The 19,533-nt window shown below is 43.9% G+C and overlaps 1 protein-coding gene across 2 annotated transcripts in view; it reads left to right on the top strand.

Annotated features, from left to right (window-relative positions):
• The window catches only part of CDYL2 (chromodomain Y like 2), a 159,784-nt gene that overhangs the window by 62,865 nt on the left and 77,386 nt on the right, over positions 1-19,533 (top strand). For both annotated transcript variants that reach the window (XM_029608159.1, XM_029608158.1), the window contains exon 2: positions 3,972-4,560. In XM_029608159.1, coding sequence (XP_029464019.1) covers positions 3,972-4,560 — 589 coding nt within the window. The remainder of the gene's footprint in view (positions 1-3,971; positions 4,561-19,533) is intronic.

The following is a 19,533-nucleotide window of genomic DNA, read 5'->3' as shown; positions in this document are numbered from 1 at the left end:
AATCCTTCTTAAATAAATACAATTGTTTGGGAAATTTAGAAAACGATTTCTCTTATTAAGTATCACATCGGGACCTTACACAGGGGCCTACTTTTCTTAGCTGGCACGGGCCTAATTCCTGCTCTCTCTCCGGCCCTGCCCGCCGAAGCTGAAGACTTGACAGGCATTAACAGCTGAGCGCAGGTAAAAGAAGTACAGAAAAGCAGAAAAAAACTGCTTTTCCGTACTTATTTTTCTTAAGTGAAAAAATTTTTAAAAAATAACTCGGCAGACCGCCGAGTTATGAAGAGCAATGCAGAGTTTACCGGCGTCGGTCTTCATAACCGGCAGCCGCGGCGGGGTCGCGCTAGCGAGGAGGCGCTAAGGTCGCGCAAGCGACCTTAGCGCCTCCTCGCCAGCGCAACCCCCTAATTTGGGTATTGCATGGTGCCCCCCTTGCGGGCGCCATGCGCACATTAGGAAAGCGGGCGCTGACTTTTCAGCGCCCGCTTTCCGCGCTTTATATTGCATCAGCCCCAGAGTAAAGAGGCTGGTGCTGTTCAGCATGGTTACCCTGGGGGAGGGGGAGGGGATTATGATAGAAGTCCACAAGATCATGTGAATTTCCAGTAATGCAAGGACTAGGGTGCATTCCCTGAAGTAAGTGACGCAGTCGAAACACCAAACTGAACTCTGTACTACTAACTTCACCTTGTAATAGGCAGCATTGAAGAGCAGGCAAATGTGACAGAAAATAAATACATTTTCTTATCTCCACCCTTTTGCACTACCGGGTGGCACATGTGATGCCCGAAGATATTTGATTTATTATTTATTTACTTACTTATTTATGCGTTTTAGATGCCGTCGTTCCAAAGAAGATCACAATGGTTTATAAAATCAGTATTCATATCCATTTTCATGCCCAGTTATCACATAATGTGTGTCTACATTCGCTTTCTTCTTCTGCGTAACAGCATATATTCTAGTTATTAGTCAACTATATTCTTGGATCTCATTCTAGCTGCTGTATAATCCCGCAATGTGGGTAAACAGCACCGATAATGTTAAATAAGTTGAACCTTTTGATGAGAATGTCACATAGTGTAAAGAAATATTTTGTTGTGTATTTCTCCTTTGCCGTGCCCAGCACTCCCGACTGCCAGTGGCTGACATAATCCGAAGGCGCAGTCTGCTGCACTGGACCCAGGATTCTAGATGAGGTCAAAATATTACCAGGAGTGCTTAAAACATAAGAAGCTGCCATATGGATCAAGCCAAACATCCTGCCCCCAACAGAGGCAAATCCAGGCCACAAGCACACGGCAAGCACCCAAAAATAGACCCCTGTGCTGCTAATGCCAGCAATAGCAGATTTTTTTTTTAAACATACCCCCCTAGGGGTGCAAAACCATATGCATGGTGATGATTACTACTATTTGTCAATAAGGCTGCTAACCGGGGGGGGGGGGGGCCATGAATTAGGGCTGATCCCAACTAGGCCATCCAAGCTGCAGTCCTTGACCCACTCACGCCCCTCCTAACTCGCTTCATAACCACACCGCGGAGAGGCTGGAAGGAAGGAAGGAAAGCCATATCCTCGCCAGTATCCAACTGGACTGTCCATCCCGCGCCCCCGCCGAGCTCATGTTGCAGTTCCCAATTCCCCTAACTGCTGCCTAAACGTGCCGTGCCGCCATTTCCTCGCTGAAATGGCCCCTCATTAGGAAACCGCCGAAAGAAGAGGCGGGCGCTGGCCGGCTCACCTTTAAATTGTTTGCTGGCCCAACCCCCCATCCTCTGCCCCCTGCCTTGCTCCAGAGGCGGAGCACCCCACTGGTTGTGGCCTCCCCGCCTTCGATGGGGGTCGGGTCAGCCCCGTTCTGTTGCATCTCTCACACACATCCATGACCTCTTAAAATAGTACTTGTATGCTGCCCAAGCCTTCCCCATCTACCAGTTGGCTTAGGCAATAGCCTCTGCTATTAATTGCATCAGTAGCATGGGATCTTCTTAGTGTTTGGGTAATTGCCAGGTTCTTATGGCCTGGTTTGGCCTCTGTTGGAAGCAGGATGCAGGGCTTGATGGACCCTTGGTCTGACCCAGCATGGCAAGTTCTTATGTTCTATATGGTCGTTTTTCAATAAATTATTTTTTTCTAAAAACATATATGTGAAGTCTGTGCCCATTTTTGTGAACTTTAACATAGATATAGGAAAATATTTTAAAAGAACTGAAGCCTCTGCCAGCGTTTGGTACACACACCATTAGGCACAATGACGAGGGACACTTCTCTTAGAAGCGGTTGTACTGAGTGCATAAATTTAATTGGGGCACTGTTTGCGGCACTTGGTACCTACCTGACTTACAGGAGGAGGCATCAAAAATGGGAGAATCGTGTGCTGTGTCTTTAGTTCTTCCCCAGTCCCAGGAAAGAGAGAGCATGGCACTGTATAACAGAAATTTCACTATAAATTTGATTGTAATCCGCATTGAGATCGGTTTCGTAAAGGTGGAACAGCCAATGCTTATCTCTAAGAAAATAAATAAATAATGCCCGTGAAAGTTGCCTGCCTTCCTTTTGAGGGTAATTCTCAAAGCCATTCACCTGCGTTTTGTGCACGGAAATGTTGAGGGCAGAGTCGGTGCTTCTGCACTTAGTTTTTGATTTTTAAAAAGTGTGCACACGAGTGTCCGCACAAGGGTTATGCCCGCTGAAGAGGAAGTGTAACTTTGCGCACGTGAATCTCTGCATGTACCTGCCGACTTACGCACCAGTGTTCAGAGCAAACTTACACAAGTCCGTTTTGAAAATCCCCGGTAAAGTCTGTATATACTATGCCCTGCTGTGCAGCCGATTTGAAAATTACCCTCCCTATGTTCAACAAGATTATTTCGTTTGTAGCTTCTTTATGTTTAGCTACATGTATTGAGTAGGGTGGCATGCCATAACGCCTATCTGAAAATTGACATTTTCTCACTCCTGTCTGTTCTGCTTATGAATTCAGGCAAATGTTTTTCTTAAGTGAGTCAGTAGTGCACGTGTAATGTCATTAAATCTAATTACAATGAATTATCATATCACTGACCGATGTATGTTTTTGTCTTTGGGTCAAAGCTTTCAGGCACACAGCATTGCATTCAGTGAAAATTGGGTCACGTTTCTGTGTCGCAGTTTGTAAAATGGTGAAAAAGGACTGATTGCAGATGGTTATGATTCCGGATATTTGGTCCAGGTGGCACGCTTAGCGCTATTCCTTGCTGGTGCTAGGTTGATGTTTGCGGGTGTCATTCCGCAGAAAATGTCTGCCACCATCCCAACTCCCTTGCTGCTGGAGCTTGTCCTTTGCAGTACAAACAGAACCCTAGAAGTGCTGCACAGTTGTGGGGCAGCATCAGCTCCAGGTTGGGCATTTCCATTATGGTGTTGTCCCAAGTGGGTTAAGGTGCTGCAGGAATGAACTGCTTGGGAAGGCTTCCTATTTTAGCCATTACTTAGCTGGTCTGAGAAAGTCATGCAAAAGCCTTTCAAAGTGCAAGAATTCTTTCCTAAGGATGATCTAATGGAAGAGCGCATAGCTTTCTAAAGCTGGTCAAAAGCCTATGAAGGAATTGCCTATAACTTGTTTCACCCTGGTTTCTATATATTCAGGTGGACTAACACATCAGCCGCACTGTTTATTTTGTGAGGATGAAATTCCTGTTAACATTTTATCAGGGAGATCTCTTGAAACAGCTCCATTTGTTTTCTTATTAGGGGGGAACCTTATATTTAAAAAGAAATTACAGAGCATATGTAGTTTTTGGTTTTCATTTGTGATGCCCTATACATGTAGCTTTGAATATATGATGTTCTAGTACATAAAACATTGATTTGGCTGATGCCGCACTAATGATCTGTTTTATACACTGTTACACAAAGACTGTGCACCTGTGCATCTTGTCAATTGTTTTTTTTTTCAGCCATCTTTCATACTTCCTTTTCTCTTTAGGTTGAAAGGATCGTAGACAAAAGGAAGAATAAGAAGGGTAAATGGGAATATCTCATCCGGTGGAAGGGCTACGGGAGCAATGAAGACACATGGGAGCCTGAGCATCACCTATTGCATTGTGAGGAATTTATTGATGAATTTAATGGACTCAGTCTCACTAGAGAGAAGCGAGCAAAGCACCCAAAGCAGGCCATCACGCCAAAGTTTTTGCAGGAAGGTCGAGGATCCTCCCTGGAGAAAATATCACACCGACCCCCTGACTCTGGGAAAGGCAGAGGCACAACGCACAAAAGAAAGCGGTTAAATGCTGTTCTTCAGAGACAAAAAAGGGCATATACTGCAAAACCGCCAAGTGGTGACAGAGCCACCAAAACCGTGACTTACCGAACTACACCCAGCGGCCTGCAAATAATGCCCCTGAAAAAGACTCATCATGAAATGGAGAATGGAGACGCCAACCATGAGAAGGATTCCCGACACTTTGGAAATGCATCGGGCCGGGAAAAAATGGATTTGGATGACCATGAAGGCAGCCACAGTTTGTCGAACAAGCTGGAAGTTAATGATTCGCCTCTCATGAATGGAATAGGTATGCCAGTCCTGTTCTTGTTAATCGTTCTGTGCTAGCATTTTGTGGGCAACAGATGAAAAAAATACAGTTACTGTTCCCTAATCACTGCGTCGCTTTTACCCTCTTTCTTCCTACACGACCCTGTCCTACTTAACTCGACAACCACTTATAATATGGAACCATAATAACTTTGGAAGATAAATCACCATTATTGTAAGGTGCCTCTAGTTATTCATACTAGGATACTAATTGTATAACCAACTAAGCCACTTATTTTTAAATATTTCATTTTTTCACTTATTTAACTTTTCTTGAAGTTTACCACATATTCAATATTTCAAAAGTGCATTTGGCAGTTCTTAATATGCAGCCTGTAGCAAATGGATTATTTTATTTGTAAGTTGCTCCGATTGAAATGAACCACTAAGGGCAATGCTGTTCGAAATAATGTGTCAAGTTACCTCTCTCAGATTGTTGTCCGAATGCTTTGCGCCAGCGGCGAAGTCACAAATGATAAACATCGTAAGCTTCGCCCGAGCCAATCAGGTTGCAGTGTGTGACTCAGTCTGGGCTGCCGCTCTGAAGCAACAGCGGCCACAGTGGATCTGTAAAAGGGCCTGGAAGAAGAAGGGTTGAACTTGTTGGGTAACATCTTCTGTTCAGTCTTAAAACTGCTGCTGTGCACGTCTGCTCTAAAGGGCTTCTGAAACGTTTAAACTTCTCACCCAGGCCGGAATAACTTCATACGGCGCAGTGGGAGCTTTAGTGTTTCCCTTGGTAGCCTTGCAGAAGCTCTGCAGAGGTGAGGAGCGCGATACAGAGTTAATGGGGAAAACAAATGAAAGATGGTCACAGCCTTGGCACAAGTCTCTCCTAACCCCTAGCGCCCGTGCTGTTAAAGCCCTGATACCTCCTGAGAAGAGTTTTTATCCTTTGCACTGATAGATCCAAGCTTAGCAGGCACTTTCTGAAAGCCGGTTTCCGCAGGTAAAATGCTTTTTCCCCATCCAGATCGGCTTTATGAAACGTGTCCGTCCTCCGTGTAGGCGAAGCTGCACGCGTTGTTCTCCTTGCCTTGTTGGTTGGAATTCCTGAGGGTGGGTTTAGGTTGGAGGGAGGTAAATAATGCGCTGAGATGGCATTTTCAAATCTACGTGCATTATCTGCCCATTCAAAAAGCAGGCACAACTTACCTGTGGCAATAATCGAGGCAAAAGTATGTGCCTACTTGTGCTTTGATTATTGGCGCAAGCCCTGCAGTAAAGAAAACCGTATGGTATTTGCAGCACTGTGGTCAGGTTAATTATTGCCCTCCCCCGCCCCCTCCCCAAACCTAGCAGTCTTTAAAATATTAGTTGGAAGCTTTAAATACGAGGAACCACGAAGAAGTAGGTGGGGTGGCTTTCACTGATGTAGGGTTGCTTGCTGTTATCTAAGATCTTTGAGGTGGGAGGTCAAGGGGGTTTCCTATCACCCCGAAACCCTAACCGGAGCTGTAAGACCTGCACACAGCAACCTGCAAGACTGAGTAGAAGAGAAGTAGACTTAAGGGCATCCTCGGCCATGAAAGGCAGCCCAAGAAGTGGTGGTTGTTAAGGTTTCACAGTCATTGCCAGCAAGGCGAGCCCTTCACAGCCGGAGAGCTCGGGAGCCGAGCTTCCGCTTCCCAGGCACCAAACCACAGATCCAGGTAGCGAAGTCCGCTTTCTTCTCAGTGCTCCTCTCCCTGCGCTGTGTTTCTCCTCTCCAAAGTGTTGGATTGTACAGTAGTTTCTGAGAAGAACAGATGCTGCAGGAGCAAAGGTTATTTATTTATTTAGGGTTTTTATATACCGACATTCTCGATATACATATCGAATCAAGTCGGTTTCCATAGAACGAAACAGTCGCTGGTAAGGCGTTACATTAAACAATAAACAGAGTATTGAACAAAAAAAAAACGTTAAATAGGTTAACCTCCTTTCCCTTGTAACATGCTTTATTTATTTATTTATTTGACAAGGCCTCCTTCAGGAGGTGGCAGGCTGCTGAGCTACAACACCTGCTGCGATCCTAGAGTGTATTCGATTTCATACAGCGATTTATTTAATCTTTCCTACTCACTGTAAAGGGGCCGCCTTGGTAGAGCAAAACATTTTTCATGGCAAATCATGTAAATAGAACCGCAGGTTAGTTTAATAATGTAAAAAGAGCAGCAATCATTACAACTGCAGAGAGAATTTTTGGGGGCTCGGTAAAAGATTGTTTTCTCTCTTTCATAACAATATTTCACAGGTTAATGAAATACAGTGATACCTCGGTTCTCGAACGCCTTGACTTTCGACCAAATCGGTATTCGACCAGGAGATTCGAGAAACTTTTGTCTTGGAATCCGAACAAATATTTGGAACTCGAACTTCCGAGATGAGCCGAGTTGAGCCGAATGGCGTTCATTCGGCCCAGCGTGCCTTGCTTGCGTCATCAGTGTGAGTGCAGAGAGAGAGTCACGCTTTGTGGAGAGAGTCACGCTTTACACTGAATTTAACCCTTAGACATGGGTCCAAAGAAAGCCAGAAGTGGTAATGCAGACATACATATTATATACAAATTAGGCCAGTAAATAGGCATTTTCTGGGGCTTGGAACGAATTAATCCAGTTTCCATTATTTCCTATTGGGTTTCATTGCTTCGGTTCTCGAACAATTTGGTTCTCGACCGTCCTCCTGGAACGAATTATGTTCGAGAACCGAGGTATCACTGTACTGTTTTCCTTTACTGTTAGCAAATATTTAGAAACACTTGAGTGGAAAATAGTTCTAGATGCTATTTCTTTTAAGCAGTGCTGTAAGGTCTTGTTGGTTACAGGATTATCATTATTTCTTGGTTTTTTTGTTTGTTTTTTTTTTTTTGGGGGGGGGGGGGGGGGTTGACCCTGCAGTATCTTCCTGTTCAGTCAGAGCCAGGCTGAGATCCAGCAGTGTGAGAGTCTTCATTCACAGCTACCTGCGGATTTTTCCCCTATATTTTATTTTATTTTACCCCTTTTGCAGGAAGGCTGTAAAGAGCAATTCCATATCCATGGATCTTCTAGATTCCAGGCAGTACTTCCAAATGTAATGCTTTAAAAAAAATTTTAAATTCAAGATATAAAATGTCTTCGCCAACAGTGGAAGGGATGCCATGAGAATTGTTAATACCACAATCAAATATCTCCAGAAATGGTCACGAGGGAAGATTCCAGTTTCGGAAAGTTTAACATTCGATTCTTGCTCCCGAGACTATTTTCAAAGTTGTCTACGTTCCGCCAAAAGGGAGATATCTTTCTGCAGCACATTCCAGAAAAAAACTTCATCAACCGAGGCTATTTTGCGTTCTGTAATTTTAAATCTTACCTCTTTATTTCCAAACAAGAATTTAAGAAGGTCATTTTCAACAGTCTGTGTAAGTCAGCCTGTCTAAAGTTGCAGCGGTATTATATAAACTGTGTGGTTGGAACCGTACACTTTATAAAATACCGCCTATCTCTGCCCCCAAAAGTACATGCATATGTTTCAGTGTGCGCAATATTTGTAGCTTAGGAAGTGCATACTTTCCTTACCCATTTTATTAAAGTACACACTTATTTAACATGCATCATAATTGTAACATGCGTGTACTCACCCTGAGTTGTATACAGAGGCGTGTACTCCTCTTATGAAAATACAATTTTATATGCGTAAACATTATGAAAATCTAACCCTAAATGTTTACTATCTTTTTGTTGTCATTGCTAGGTGCCAGTTTCAGCTGGCAATCTACAGTGACTATCGAAGTCTACACCCCCTTGAACATTTTTCCATCTGCATTTTCAACTCACCGCAGTACACGCCTTTCGGGGCCCAAAAATGTTTTGTTAGCAAAGCATATACTTATCCAAAAAAATACTTACAGCACCTGAATGTAATCCACTTTGAAGTGCTGAAAACGTGGAATATAAATCATAAATAAATAGTAAAATAAAAACAAAACTGAAACCCCAAAATGGATTTCTCCATCCCCTCCCCCTCAAACCTCGAAGTCAATACTTGGTGGAAGCACCTTTGGCAGTAATTACAGCTGTGAGTCTATTGGGGTGGGTCTCCACCAACTTTGCACATATACATTTGTCAGTATTAGACCATTTTTTTTACAAAACTGTTCAAGCTCTGTCACGTTTGTTGGGGAGTGTTGATGGTCAGCAACAAGTCATACTACAGATTTTCAGTTGGATTGAGGTCGGGGCTTTGACTGGACTACTCCAGGACATTTTCTGTTTTCTTCCTTATAGTCACACTAGTGTTGCTTTGGCTCTGTTCTTCAGGCTATTGTCATGCTGAAAAATGAACTTCCATCCCAGTTTCAGCTTTCTTGCAGAGGGCAGCAGGTTTTCTTTATGGACCCTTCTGTATGTTTCTCTGTTCGTCGTCCCTTCTGTTCTGACAAATGCTCCAGTCTCTGCTGATGAGAAGCATCCCTGTAATGATGCTGCCACCACCATAATTCACGGTAGGGATGGTGTTCTCCGGAATTTAGGCTTGATGTCCTGTGTTGAATTGTGCCAAATGTAGCACTTTGCATTCAAGCCAAAAAGTTCTATTTTAGTTTTGTCAGACCACAAAAAGTTTTGCCACATGTCTACAGTATCCCCTTCAAATGAGATTCAAGCTAGGCTTTCTTGATTAATGGCTTCCTTCTTGCCATCCTACCATACGGGCCAAATTTGTAGAGTACTTGGGATACTGTTGTCACATGCTTGTCTTGGCCATGGAGTCCTGTAGCTCTTTCAAAGTTAAAAAAGAAAGTATCCTGGACAATAACAATTTAACACCAAGGAATTATTTTTATTTTACATATGCACACTAGTTAATATGCCCGAAGTAAAGTTTACAGTAAACAATAGCGTAAATGTGAAAGGACCCCTTTCAAAGTTGCCATTCAAAGTTGCCATTGGCTTCTTGATTGCTTCCCTGCTCAGTCTCAATCTTGCTCGGTCATCCAATTTTGGATAGATGGCCTGATCTGGGCAGGGTCTTGGTGATGCCATACACCTTATAGTTTTTAATATACACCTTGATCGTACTCTGAGGGATATTCAAGGACGTTGTAGTTCTCTTATACCAGCCCCAGGTCTGTGCCTTTCCTCAACTTTGACCCAGAGTTCTTAATACAGCTCATGGTTGGGTCTTTGTTTTGAAATGCACTATCCTGCAGAGAGAACCAACAGGAAATGCTGAATTTATTCTGTCATCATGCGAATCAGTTCAGTTTAAAAGAGCTGGGGCCATTTTACTTGGCTTATGCTTTTGAAGGTGATTGCTTGCACCAGAGCTTTAAGTATTTAGGATTGCTATAGAAGTACAAGGGGGGTTGAATGTCTATCCAACTAAGCCATTCCATGTTTTTTTATTTCTGCTTCATAGGAATATATTTTTCACTTGGCAGTTATGGGATAGGATGAGTGGAAACACTGTTAATGCAGTTTACTTCCAGGCTACAAGGCAACAAAAAGTGAACAATCGGAAGGTGATGTAGACTTTGAGTGGCTGGTCTGCTTTTTTATTTGCTGATTTAAGAGTATATTCTGCTCTTCGTATATAGACTCTTAGTAGGCCTCATTCCTTGAAGCTTTACTCGGTTACATAGGAAACGTCATGCTAGGATCAGATCAATGGTCCATCAAGCCCAGCACCCTTTCTCTGGCAATAGACAGTGGCCTGGAAGTACCCAGCAAATCCCAATATAAAAGTTGGTTTCTTGCTGCTTTCCCCAAGAATTAAGAGGTGGAGAAACCAAAGCTTGTCTGGCTAATAGTTATTTATGGACCCGACCTCTAGATACTCGGTTATACTATTAGTCTTAGCACCGTTTTCTGGCAACAAATTCCATAGCTTAATTGTGCATAGACTAAAAAAATGCTTTATTAAATTTGTTCTAAATCTGCTTCCTGTTGGTTTCATGGAGTGTCCCCCTAGACCTAGTAGTGTAAATAACCGTTTCCTATTAACCTGTTCCATACATGCCAAACATAATTTTATAATCCGCTATCATATCCCCTCTAAATTGTCTTTTCTCCAATGAAGAGCCCTAACCTGTTCCATCCCTATAATCACTTTTGTTGCCCTTCTCTGTAATTTTTCTAGTTCTGCTATATCTTTTTTGAGGTACGGCGACCACAATTGCACACAGTACTCAAGTTGACCCTTCCTCAGTCCCAACTATTAACTCATCTGGTTTAGTTCTTATCAGTCCTGCCCTCACTGGTTTTAACTCAAAACTCTTATTGTCTTGACTAGACTGTTGACACCCAGGGAGCAGGGACTGTCTCTTATGTGTCTCTGTACAGTGCTACATATACCTGGCAGTGCTATACAAATGAATAATAATAATAATTCCCCTGAAGCCTTAAGACCTTCAACCACTAAGTCCTCTGCTCAGGTTATATCCAGCCATGACTGGTTTTCTTTGGAACAGAGTTTGTCATCCACTATTCTTACAGGAAACGGCATCACATTTTGCTGAATGTGATGCCATTTCCTAAGGGTACCTTAAGAAGTTCTGTTGTTGACAAATACCAATGTACTCCGTTTTTGGATACAAGAAGAATTCTACCTTGGGGACATAAGGAATGCTTTAGGTAATACCTTATCAGATACTAGCTGAATAATGACATCGAGCCTTGTTTCTATATGTAGATAATATCAAAGAGCCCCTGATGCAGCCATAAGGCGAAACTTTGGCCAGACTTGGGCACTTTCATTATTATCTACTAAAATCTTTCCAAGGCATCGGTCTAGCTTTTGTTTTCTTCACCTCGTGGCATTTATTTATTTATTTATTTATTTATTTATTTATTTATTTATTTAGAGTTTTTCTATACCAGCATTCGTGATTAAAAATCACATCATGTCGGTTTACATATAACAGGGGGTGTGAACACAGAAACGGAACATTGACAAGTGCAAAGAGTTCTTAAAGTTACATTACAACAGGGATCGTATAACTGGGTAGAGAAATAGAGAAAGATAACCGAGCAGTTAGTATAACTATTTACAATTTTGTGAAGTCTCTTACGTCTGCCGTCTTGTTTCTTGGGTCCTTCCCTATCTCAGATCTGGGGATGCAGGCAGGAACCCCCCCCCCCCCCCCACACACACACACACACACACGCATACAGTCGCAGCCATTATTCCGAGATCAACTACTCTTTCCTAAATAGGCAGCACTGTTACGCCCAGATCTGCATTCTGAGTATCACTAACCATTGACTTTTTTCTTATTGTCTCCTTCCATTCTTCAAAATTGAATCCTTTTAATGCCTGAGTCCAGGGTTATGTAGAAATGTAAGATATTTCTCATTTTAGAGTTCTTTGTTTCCTTGCTGAAATGCTGTGGCTGTTTTAATTAAACCAAAAAAGGAACCTGTGTAGTATTTTTTCTCTCTCTCAGTGCTGTGACTGACAACAAACATTCATGTACTGATGAAAGTGAAACCGCATCAGCAAGCCTGACAATGGCAGTATAGCAACTTGCCGTCCGGTCTACTCGTCATTTGTGGTGTAATCTTTTAGTCAAACGACTTTGTCTTAAGTGCTTCAGAATGACCATTCACAAAATCGTATACAAAATTCATCTGTTCCCATAAGTGTGATTGAAACATTAAACCCGACAGCGGCCGGTGTTTCGCGACATACACAGTCGCTTCTTCAGGAGTATATTTTCAGAACAGATGCTACAATTCAAAACAAATCAAATGTCAATTGTATCTTAATACAGAATAGAATGCTACTTAGCTTTTGATGTCACAGCAAAACCAACCTTCATCCCAGACTTGAGCGTCTCCAAAAAGTTATATTGCAATCGGGACAGAGACCAACCTGAATTGAATGGATTAAAACTAGGACTGGATCAGGCTGTGCTAAACCAAAAATAACAGAGCCAGTTGATAATCTTGCTTATGATATAGGTGCATCAAGTACTGCTGCTTTGCCAATGACTGTATTATGTAAACAGATGATAATTCTGTCAACACTCAACAAGATGCCACCTGACTGTTGGCAACAAACAATTTTGTGTCATGACCGTAGTACAGCAGTGAGGCCAAAGCATTTCACCAGGGTGGACTGGGGGGGGAGGGGGGCAAGGTATAACAAATCCAGGTTCATCCTCTGGACCTAATCTCTCGTAGGAATTGTCAACAGGCCAGACCAAAGTCCATAGACACTATGAAGACACGAATCAGAAAAAGCAAGTTTGCTTACCGTAAACGTTGTTTTCCGTAGATAGCAGGAAGAATTAGCTATATGCTGTTGGGTGTGCCCCCTGGTGGCCCAGTGCAGGAACTTCTCCTAGAACGTTCAAACTTTGCTCCTGTACGCCTGCACAGTGCCTTCCCACGTGACTGACTGTCTCTCCTCAGTTGATTAGATAGCACAGAACAGGAGCATAAAAAGAAGATAGGTAGAGAGCAAGCAGAAGGATAGAGACTGTCCAGGGAGGTGGATGTGGACGCATGGCTAATTCATCCTGCTCTCTACAGAAAACACTATTTATGGTAAGCAAACTTGCTTTTTTCCCCGCAGATAAGCACGCTGAATTAGCCATCTTGCCTGGGAGTCCCTACATAGGGAGACAAAGCACAGGATATTCAGTCAAAAACGGTTTATACATTTGGATAAATGTAGGATCATCTGTGCAGCGTATCCCTGCAAAGTGTGGACAGTCTTAAGAATTGTCTTAAGACTGACGCAGTATCTCCTGCCCCATGAACACATCCGGCTTGGTATGATCCTGGAGGCATTATTGAGAGGTGATGTTATGTAGCGAAGACCACATCGCCGCTCTGCAAATGTCCTGAATAGGCAGCTGTTTAAGGTGGGCAATCGAAGCAGTCATAGCGCTCAACTGATGGGCTTTGACCCTTGAAGTTAAACTCTTGGTTTTGGTAGAATAGCAGAAGTGGATACTGGTGGCCATTTAATCACTGGTAATCCAGGAGCATTTGTGTTGAAGGAAAGAAAGAGCTAGGAGTGTCTTTTTGGAGTGTTAGTCCTTTGCTTGTAGTGCTAAAGTTATTTTATAATCCAGTGTGTGCAGTAGAGCTTCTGATTGTTTGAATGTGGTTTAGGGAAGAAAGTTGGCAACATTATGGTTTGATTCAAATGAAAAACTGAAACTACTTTCGGAAGGAAGGATGGATGAGTTCATAAGATGACATTGTCATGTTAGAATTGTAGGTAAGGAGAATAGTGAACTAGTGCTTGAAGCTCACTGACTCTTCAAGCCAAGGTTATTGCCACCAGGAATAATATTTTCCATGTGAGAAATTTCAATGAAGATGTTTGCAATGGCTCAAAAGGTGGGAGCATCATCGCTTCCAAAACCACATTTAGGTCCCAAGGTATGGCTGGCTGTGTGGTCGGTGGTCGGAGCCTCAAGGCACCACTCATGAAATGAGATACGAGGGGTGTGTGGATATGGAGGCTTCCTGTATAAAAGGATGCTATGCCTCTATGGCGCTGAGGTGCTTTCTTATGGAGGAAACTGCTAGCCCAGAAATGTACAGTAAATGTAGGTATTTAACTGTTCCGATGAAGAATGAAGAAGGTCAAGCGCTACCGACATACACCAGTGGCGATAAAGAACGTCCTGAATGTCTGTCTGAATAGGAAGATGGTTTAGTATGTCCATTTCAATCTCCATGCTGTCAAGTGAAGGGAGTCTTGCATGGGTTGAAGCAGTGTTCCCTCCTCCTGTATTAGAATGTCAGATCTGTTTGGAAGAAGGACCCGTTATTGTATGGAGAGTTGTGTGAGGTAGGCATCAAGGCTGCCTGGGCCACACTGGATCTGTAATGTTTTCTTGCTAGGGGACCAAAGGCCTTGTGTTTTGAAGTGCAAGACATGCACGCCCTATCCCTTTGTGAAGGCATCTGTGGTTAGTACTATCTGATGAGACGGGATTCGGAAAGGTGCCCCCGACTGTAAGACACCAGGACTGAGCCACCAATTCATGCACGATATCATTGGCTGAGTCAAGGTTAGCGGTCTTGAAATGGGGTGGAAGCATTACCACTGGGATTTCAGACCCCACTGCATAAGGCACATGTGAATGTGTGATGGACTACATACATCGCCGTTGCTATGTGACCCAATACGGTGAGAACTTGCCAAGCTGTGGGATGTGGAAGGAGCTTTAGTTTTGAGACCAGATTCTGAAAAGTGTGACAAAGGTAGCGCCAGGAAGAGGGGTGCATCGGTATGTGAGCATATGCATCCTTCAGGTCTAAGGAGCACATCTAGTTGTTGCATTGCAGAAAAGGTAAAATGGTTTTCAGAGAAGTCATCTTGAACTTCTCCTGCCAAATGAATCAATTCAGGGCTCGGAGGTTCAGAATTGGATGCAACCCTTTACTTTTTTTGGGAATGAGGAAATATTGGGAATAAAATCTCTGGAGCTGTTGTTGACATGGCAGCACTTGAATTGCTAATTGATAAATTAGCGATTGGACTTCCTGAAGGAGGAGGGGAACATCTCCTTTCTCTTGTGATAGTGGGACAAGGTGCGGTAGCACAGGAACTGTACAAAAATTTAGGCAGTAACCATTCTTGATGATGTTGAGAATCCAACGATCCGATGCGATCTGACCCCATTCCTGAAAAAAGGAAACAAGGTACCTGTAGCTGTAGCTGTGGCTGTTCAGACTCAAACCTGCTATTAATCAGGTTAATAGCTACTGCTATTACTAGCATCAGTAGCGTGGGATATACTTAGTTTTTGGGTACTTGCCAGATTCTTGTAGCCTGGATTGGCCACTGTTGGAAACAGGATGCTGGGCTTAATGGACCCTTGGTCTGACCCAGCATGGCATTTCTTATGTTCTTATCCTGAATTTTAAGTCTGTCTTTCTGGAAGTGGGGGGCACTGAGAAAGGTGATCCCCATGTCCTGTCCATCACTCCATCCGAGACTGAGTGTGGTGGCAGAGCCGTTGGTTCTGTGGGTACGTCAAATATCTTAAGTAGCCCGTGCATGTCTGCCCTAGGATCTGGGAGTTTTTTGGTTTCCAGGTTTAAAGTGGTTCCTACCTTCTCTGTAAATCTGGGGTATGAGAGAACCTCCAGGAGTGATGATGGTCCTGGTGGCTCCTCTGGAGGGTCTGATGGTATACCCAGTGAAGATTTGGAAGAGGGTGGAGAGGAATATACTGGCTTTATGCTTTGTCCGGGGCCCGGCAGGCTCAGCTCCAGTACTGGCTCCTCATCATCCGATTGCATCCAGGGTGGGGAAAAGGTAGCAGAATGCTCTAATCCCCCTGCTGATGGGCTAGAGGAGGGGTATGGATTCTGAGAGGACACCAATGTGTCGAAGAACGTTTGAAGAATCTCCATAATCTGGGACAGTGATTGAGAGGCTGCGGCTTGCAGCCCTTGGGTGGTAGTTGCAGATGTCTTTTTCTTTTTTGCTGGTGAAGAGCTGCCCTGACCCCTTGCAGGGGAAGCTGACTTTTCAGTCCGCTTTATAAGGTGGTCTGAAAATTCCTAGGTCCATTATCTTTTGTGGGTGAGTTTGATGGGATGTTTGGCCAAAGTCGATGAAGCGGAGCATCTCGAAACGCAAGGGGTTTCGACATCTGAATCACCAGATCCTTCCAGATCAGAGACAGTGAACACCATAGGCAGATCTTTGGCCTGGTGTAAGTGTCTCCTAGCAGTACTCTCTGGTGCGTGGTGTTTTTGCGTCGAATGGCTTCGAGGTTTGCTTAGTCTTCATCAGCTTCGACACATGCGTTGGGGTGCCCCTGAAGCATGGTCCGATGCCAGTTGCGTTGCACTTGTCGCTGTTTGTGCGCACGTTGGTCGCAGTTCATCAGTCGATTTGCATCAGTCAGAGCCCTGCATCGGCTTCGAAGGCTCAGTCCGATGCCGGTCCTCACTGAATGTGCTAGGTGACGCATTTGACACAGTGGCACTTGTTTGACTGCGTTTCGCTGCATCAGAGCCCTTACAGGAATGCCCAGGCTTTATATCTCCCACCTTGGCCTTCAGGGGGTTTCGTGGACTTAATAGAAGTCTGTTCCTAGTAGGACGCCCGCGTTTGTTTCTCAGATCTGCTGAGTTCTCACCCCAGTGAAGACTGTGCGGAGCGCTGGGTAGGAGCATAGGAACCGGACGGGCCCTCTTCTAATTTCCCTAGTCTGGCGATTTTCATGGCTCTCTGCCGCTGGGCCCTTGGTGACATCCTGCCATAATCCCGGCAGGATGTCTGATCGTGATCTGGCCCAAGACATACATAACAACGGGTATGTCCTTCTATCGCGGACATGATTTTGCCGCATTGGCAAAACTTAAATCCGGGAGCTTTTGGAGCCATCAGGGCACTGAAAAGTGCCGTTTGGTTTTCACCAAAGTGATATTGTGAAAGAGAGAGAGAGAGAGAAAAAACTGCTAGAGAGGCAAGAGAGAGAAGAACCCGCAACCGTTGCTGTGCAGGAAAGCAAAAAACTGAGGAGAGACAGTAGTTGCGCGGGAAGGCACCGCACAGGCGTACAGGAGCACAGTTTGAACATTCTAGGAGAAGTTCCCGCACTGGGCCGCTAGGGGGCGCACCCAAACAGCATGGCTAATTCAGCCTGCTTATCTGCGGGAAAATATTTTATTCACCTTGTATACTGCATTTGATTTATAAGGGGCTGTGATAAACCTGTGTTTACCTTTAGTAGTGTTATAAACATGTAATAGAAGTCATCATAACTGTAAACTCTTAAACTATTATATAACATGCGTCTATGATACCTCTCAAGTATGGAAGTACATAAATTTCTTTAAAAGCATTACTACTGTCATATTGGTCAACCATGGTCATGCCCAGTTTTGCTATCTTGACATTTTACAATATTTTTTTAAAGTAACCAAAAGGATTTAGTTAAAATTATGGGTTAACTCAAGGTAACACTGTTTTCATTAAAATTAATCCACTGTTGATCTAAATCATGTTTACAAATCATCTGAAACTAAATTTTTCGGCTTCGCATGCTTTTGTTTTTCTTTTAAATAAAATTCTGTAGCTCTTCAAGAAATAGAATTGAGTCTGAAAGCTTAAATACATTTCAGCACACCGTGGTAAAGATATTAAATGGCGTAAACTGGAGATGGTACAGAATTGCTGTCAAAATATTATCTCTAAAATCAATGTGACAAAAAAAATATTCAGTCTTATTACAACCTATTTTGAGCCTGCTTAGTACCTTTTTGACTTTACTGACAGAAAGGTAGACTTTTTTTGATTGAGCTCACCAGGATTCAGAGTTGATTTAATTAATTTGAGAAAGGCATATTAAATAATGATAATCATATTATCCTACTTTACTGTCAAACCTTTCCAGAAATAAAAAAAAAATGCACCGAATTATTGCATATTAAAATACTTTATATTAGAAGGAGATCACGGGATGCGCTGAGGGGAACGGATGTAAATCCCCCTCTCAGGTCCCGATCCCCGCATCCAGCCCCATCCACGTTTGTTTTTCTAACAAATTTTACAATCGGGCAAGTTTTTGCAAGTGAGTACCTTCATGGGGACATTTATTCGGCTCCAATGGCAAACTGGACGGCAAAAAAAGATAGAGAAGGACAAGGCCCGCCTTGCTGAGGCACCTCCGGATGATGATGCAGGGCCCTCGGATGTGGCGCAGATGGCAGCCGTGCTGGAAATCAAAACGGCTATAGTGGAGGCACTCGCGCCAGAATTTAAAAAAAATATCTGAGCAAATTTCGGAGCTGTCGGGGACTCTGCCCGGCTATGAGGCGCGATTTGAAGCGGTAGAGCTGCGGGTTTCTGAGACCCAAGATGTTTAATCTGGAGCTCCGGGCCATCTTGGTCTACCTGGCTAAGTTGCGAGTTCAAACCCCGGGAGGCGTGCATTGGTTCATGGAAGCCGAAGACCTTCAGCACTTTGTGACAGAACAAGAAAAACTGGGCTCGAACAACTGACTCACAGGTTCACTAGCCGCAGGTTTTTCTTCTGCCTGTTTTCTAGACTTGATTCATCTCCCTGATATCGGTAGCCACAGAGGGATACCCAGGCCTTCCACCTTGCGCTCGGACCCAGTGGTTCATTTGGTGGGTCCAGATAGCACCTACTTCAACTGAACTGGGACCTGTGGCTGGGCGCATACCAGGCTTTGAGCCTGGGACCCTGGTTTCTGTTATTGGCCTAGTTGTTCGCCCTCTCATGCCAGTTTCTTTCACAAGCTCACTGGGCTGTTACCAGAGTCAGTTTGGTTGCCCCGGTATTTCCATGCTGCTGGTATCCACAGCCTTGTGACTCTATATGTGTTTGTAGTGAGCCAAGATGGATAGTTTCACGTCCCCCCTAGCCTCGGGGGGGGGGGGGGGGGGATGGGAACGGTTTTCATGTTGTTCCTGACAGATGTCCACTCAAGATGAGTGATTGCTCTATTAAAGCCATAGGGATGGGGCTGGGGCTCGGGATGGAGTCCAGCACGGTTGGTAGTGATCTCCAATACCCCTCCTGGGGTCTTTGATGGGTGTTGAGAATATGGGGGATGGGGGGGGGAGGGGACAGGGTTTTGCTCACCTTATGCCTGTTACACTATGTAACTGCTTTGTATCATATTTAGGATCAGCGTTCACACATTCATCTCTCCGCCTGCTAAAAGGGAGAGCCCCAACCTGGAGGACCTTCCCTTTCACCACACACCGAGTTTTAAGGTGTTGTTTACTTCTTCAGGCGAATAGATGATTTGGAACGGATCTCAAATAATCGCTTGGATCGTTTGTGGTATACACTCCCCCATCAAACGGGCAACAGGCAGGAATAGTATTTTTACAAGAAACCCATCTCACTGACCTGGAGCACAAGAAATTATGTCAAAGCTGGGTTGGTGCAGGACACTTTGCCTCAGCAACTACTAAATCAGCCGGTGTCGCTGTTTTGATTAATAAGAACTTGACCTTCACGGTCCAGAAAGAAATT

This window comes from Rhinatrema bivittatum, chromosome 7 (assembly GCF_901001135.1).
Source record: "Rhinatrema bivittatum chromosome 7, aRhiBiv1.1, whole genome shotgun sequence".
In the NCBI taxonomy this organism is placed as follows: domain Eukaryota; kingdom Metazoa; phylum Chordata; class Amphibia; order Gymnophiona; family Rhinatrematidae; genus Rhinatrema; species Rhinatrema bivittatum.
This window is presented reverse-complemented; position numbering and strand designations above follow the sequence as displayed.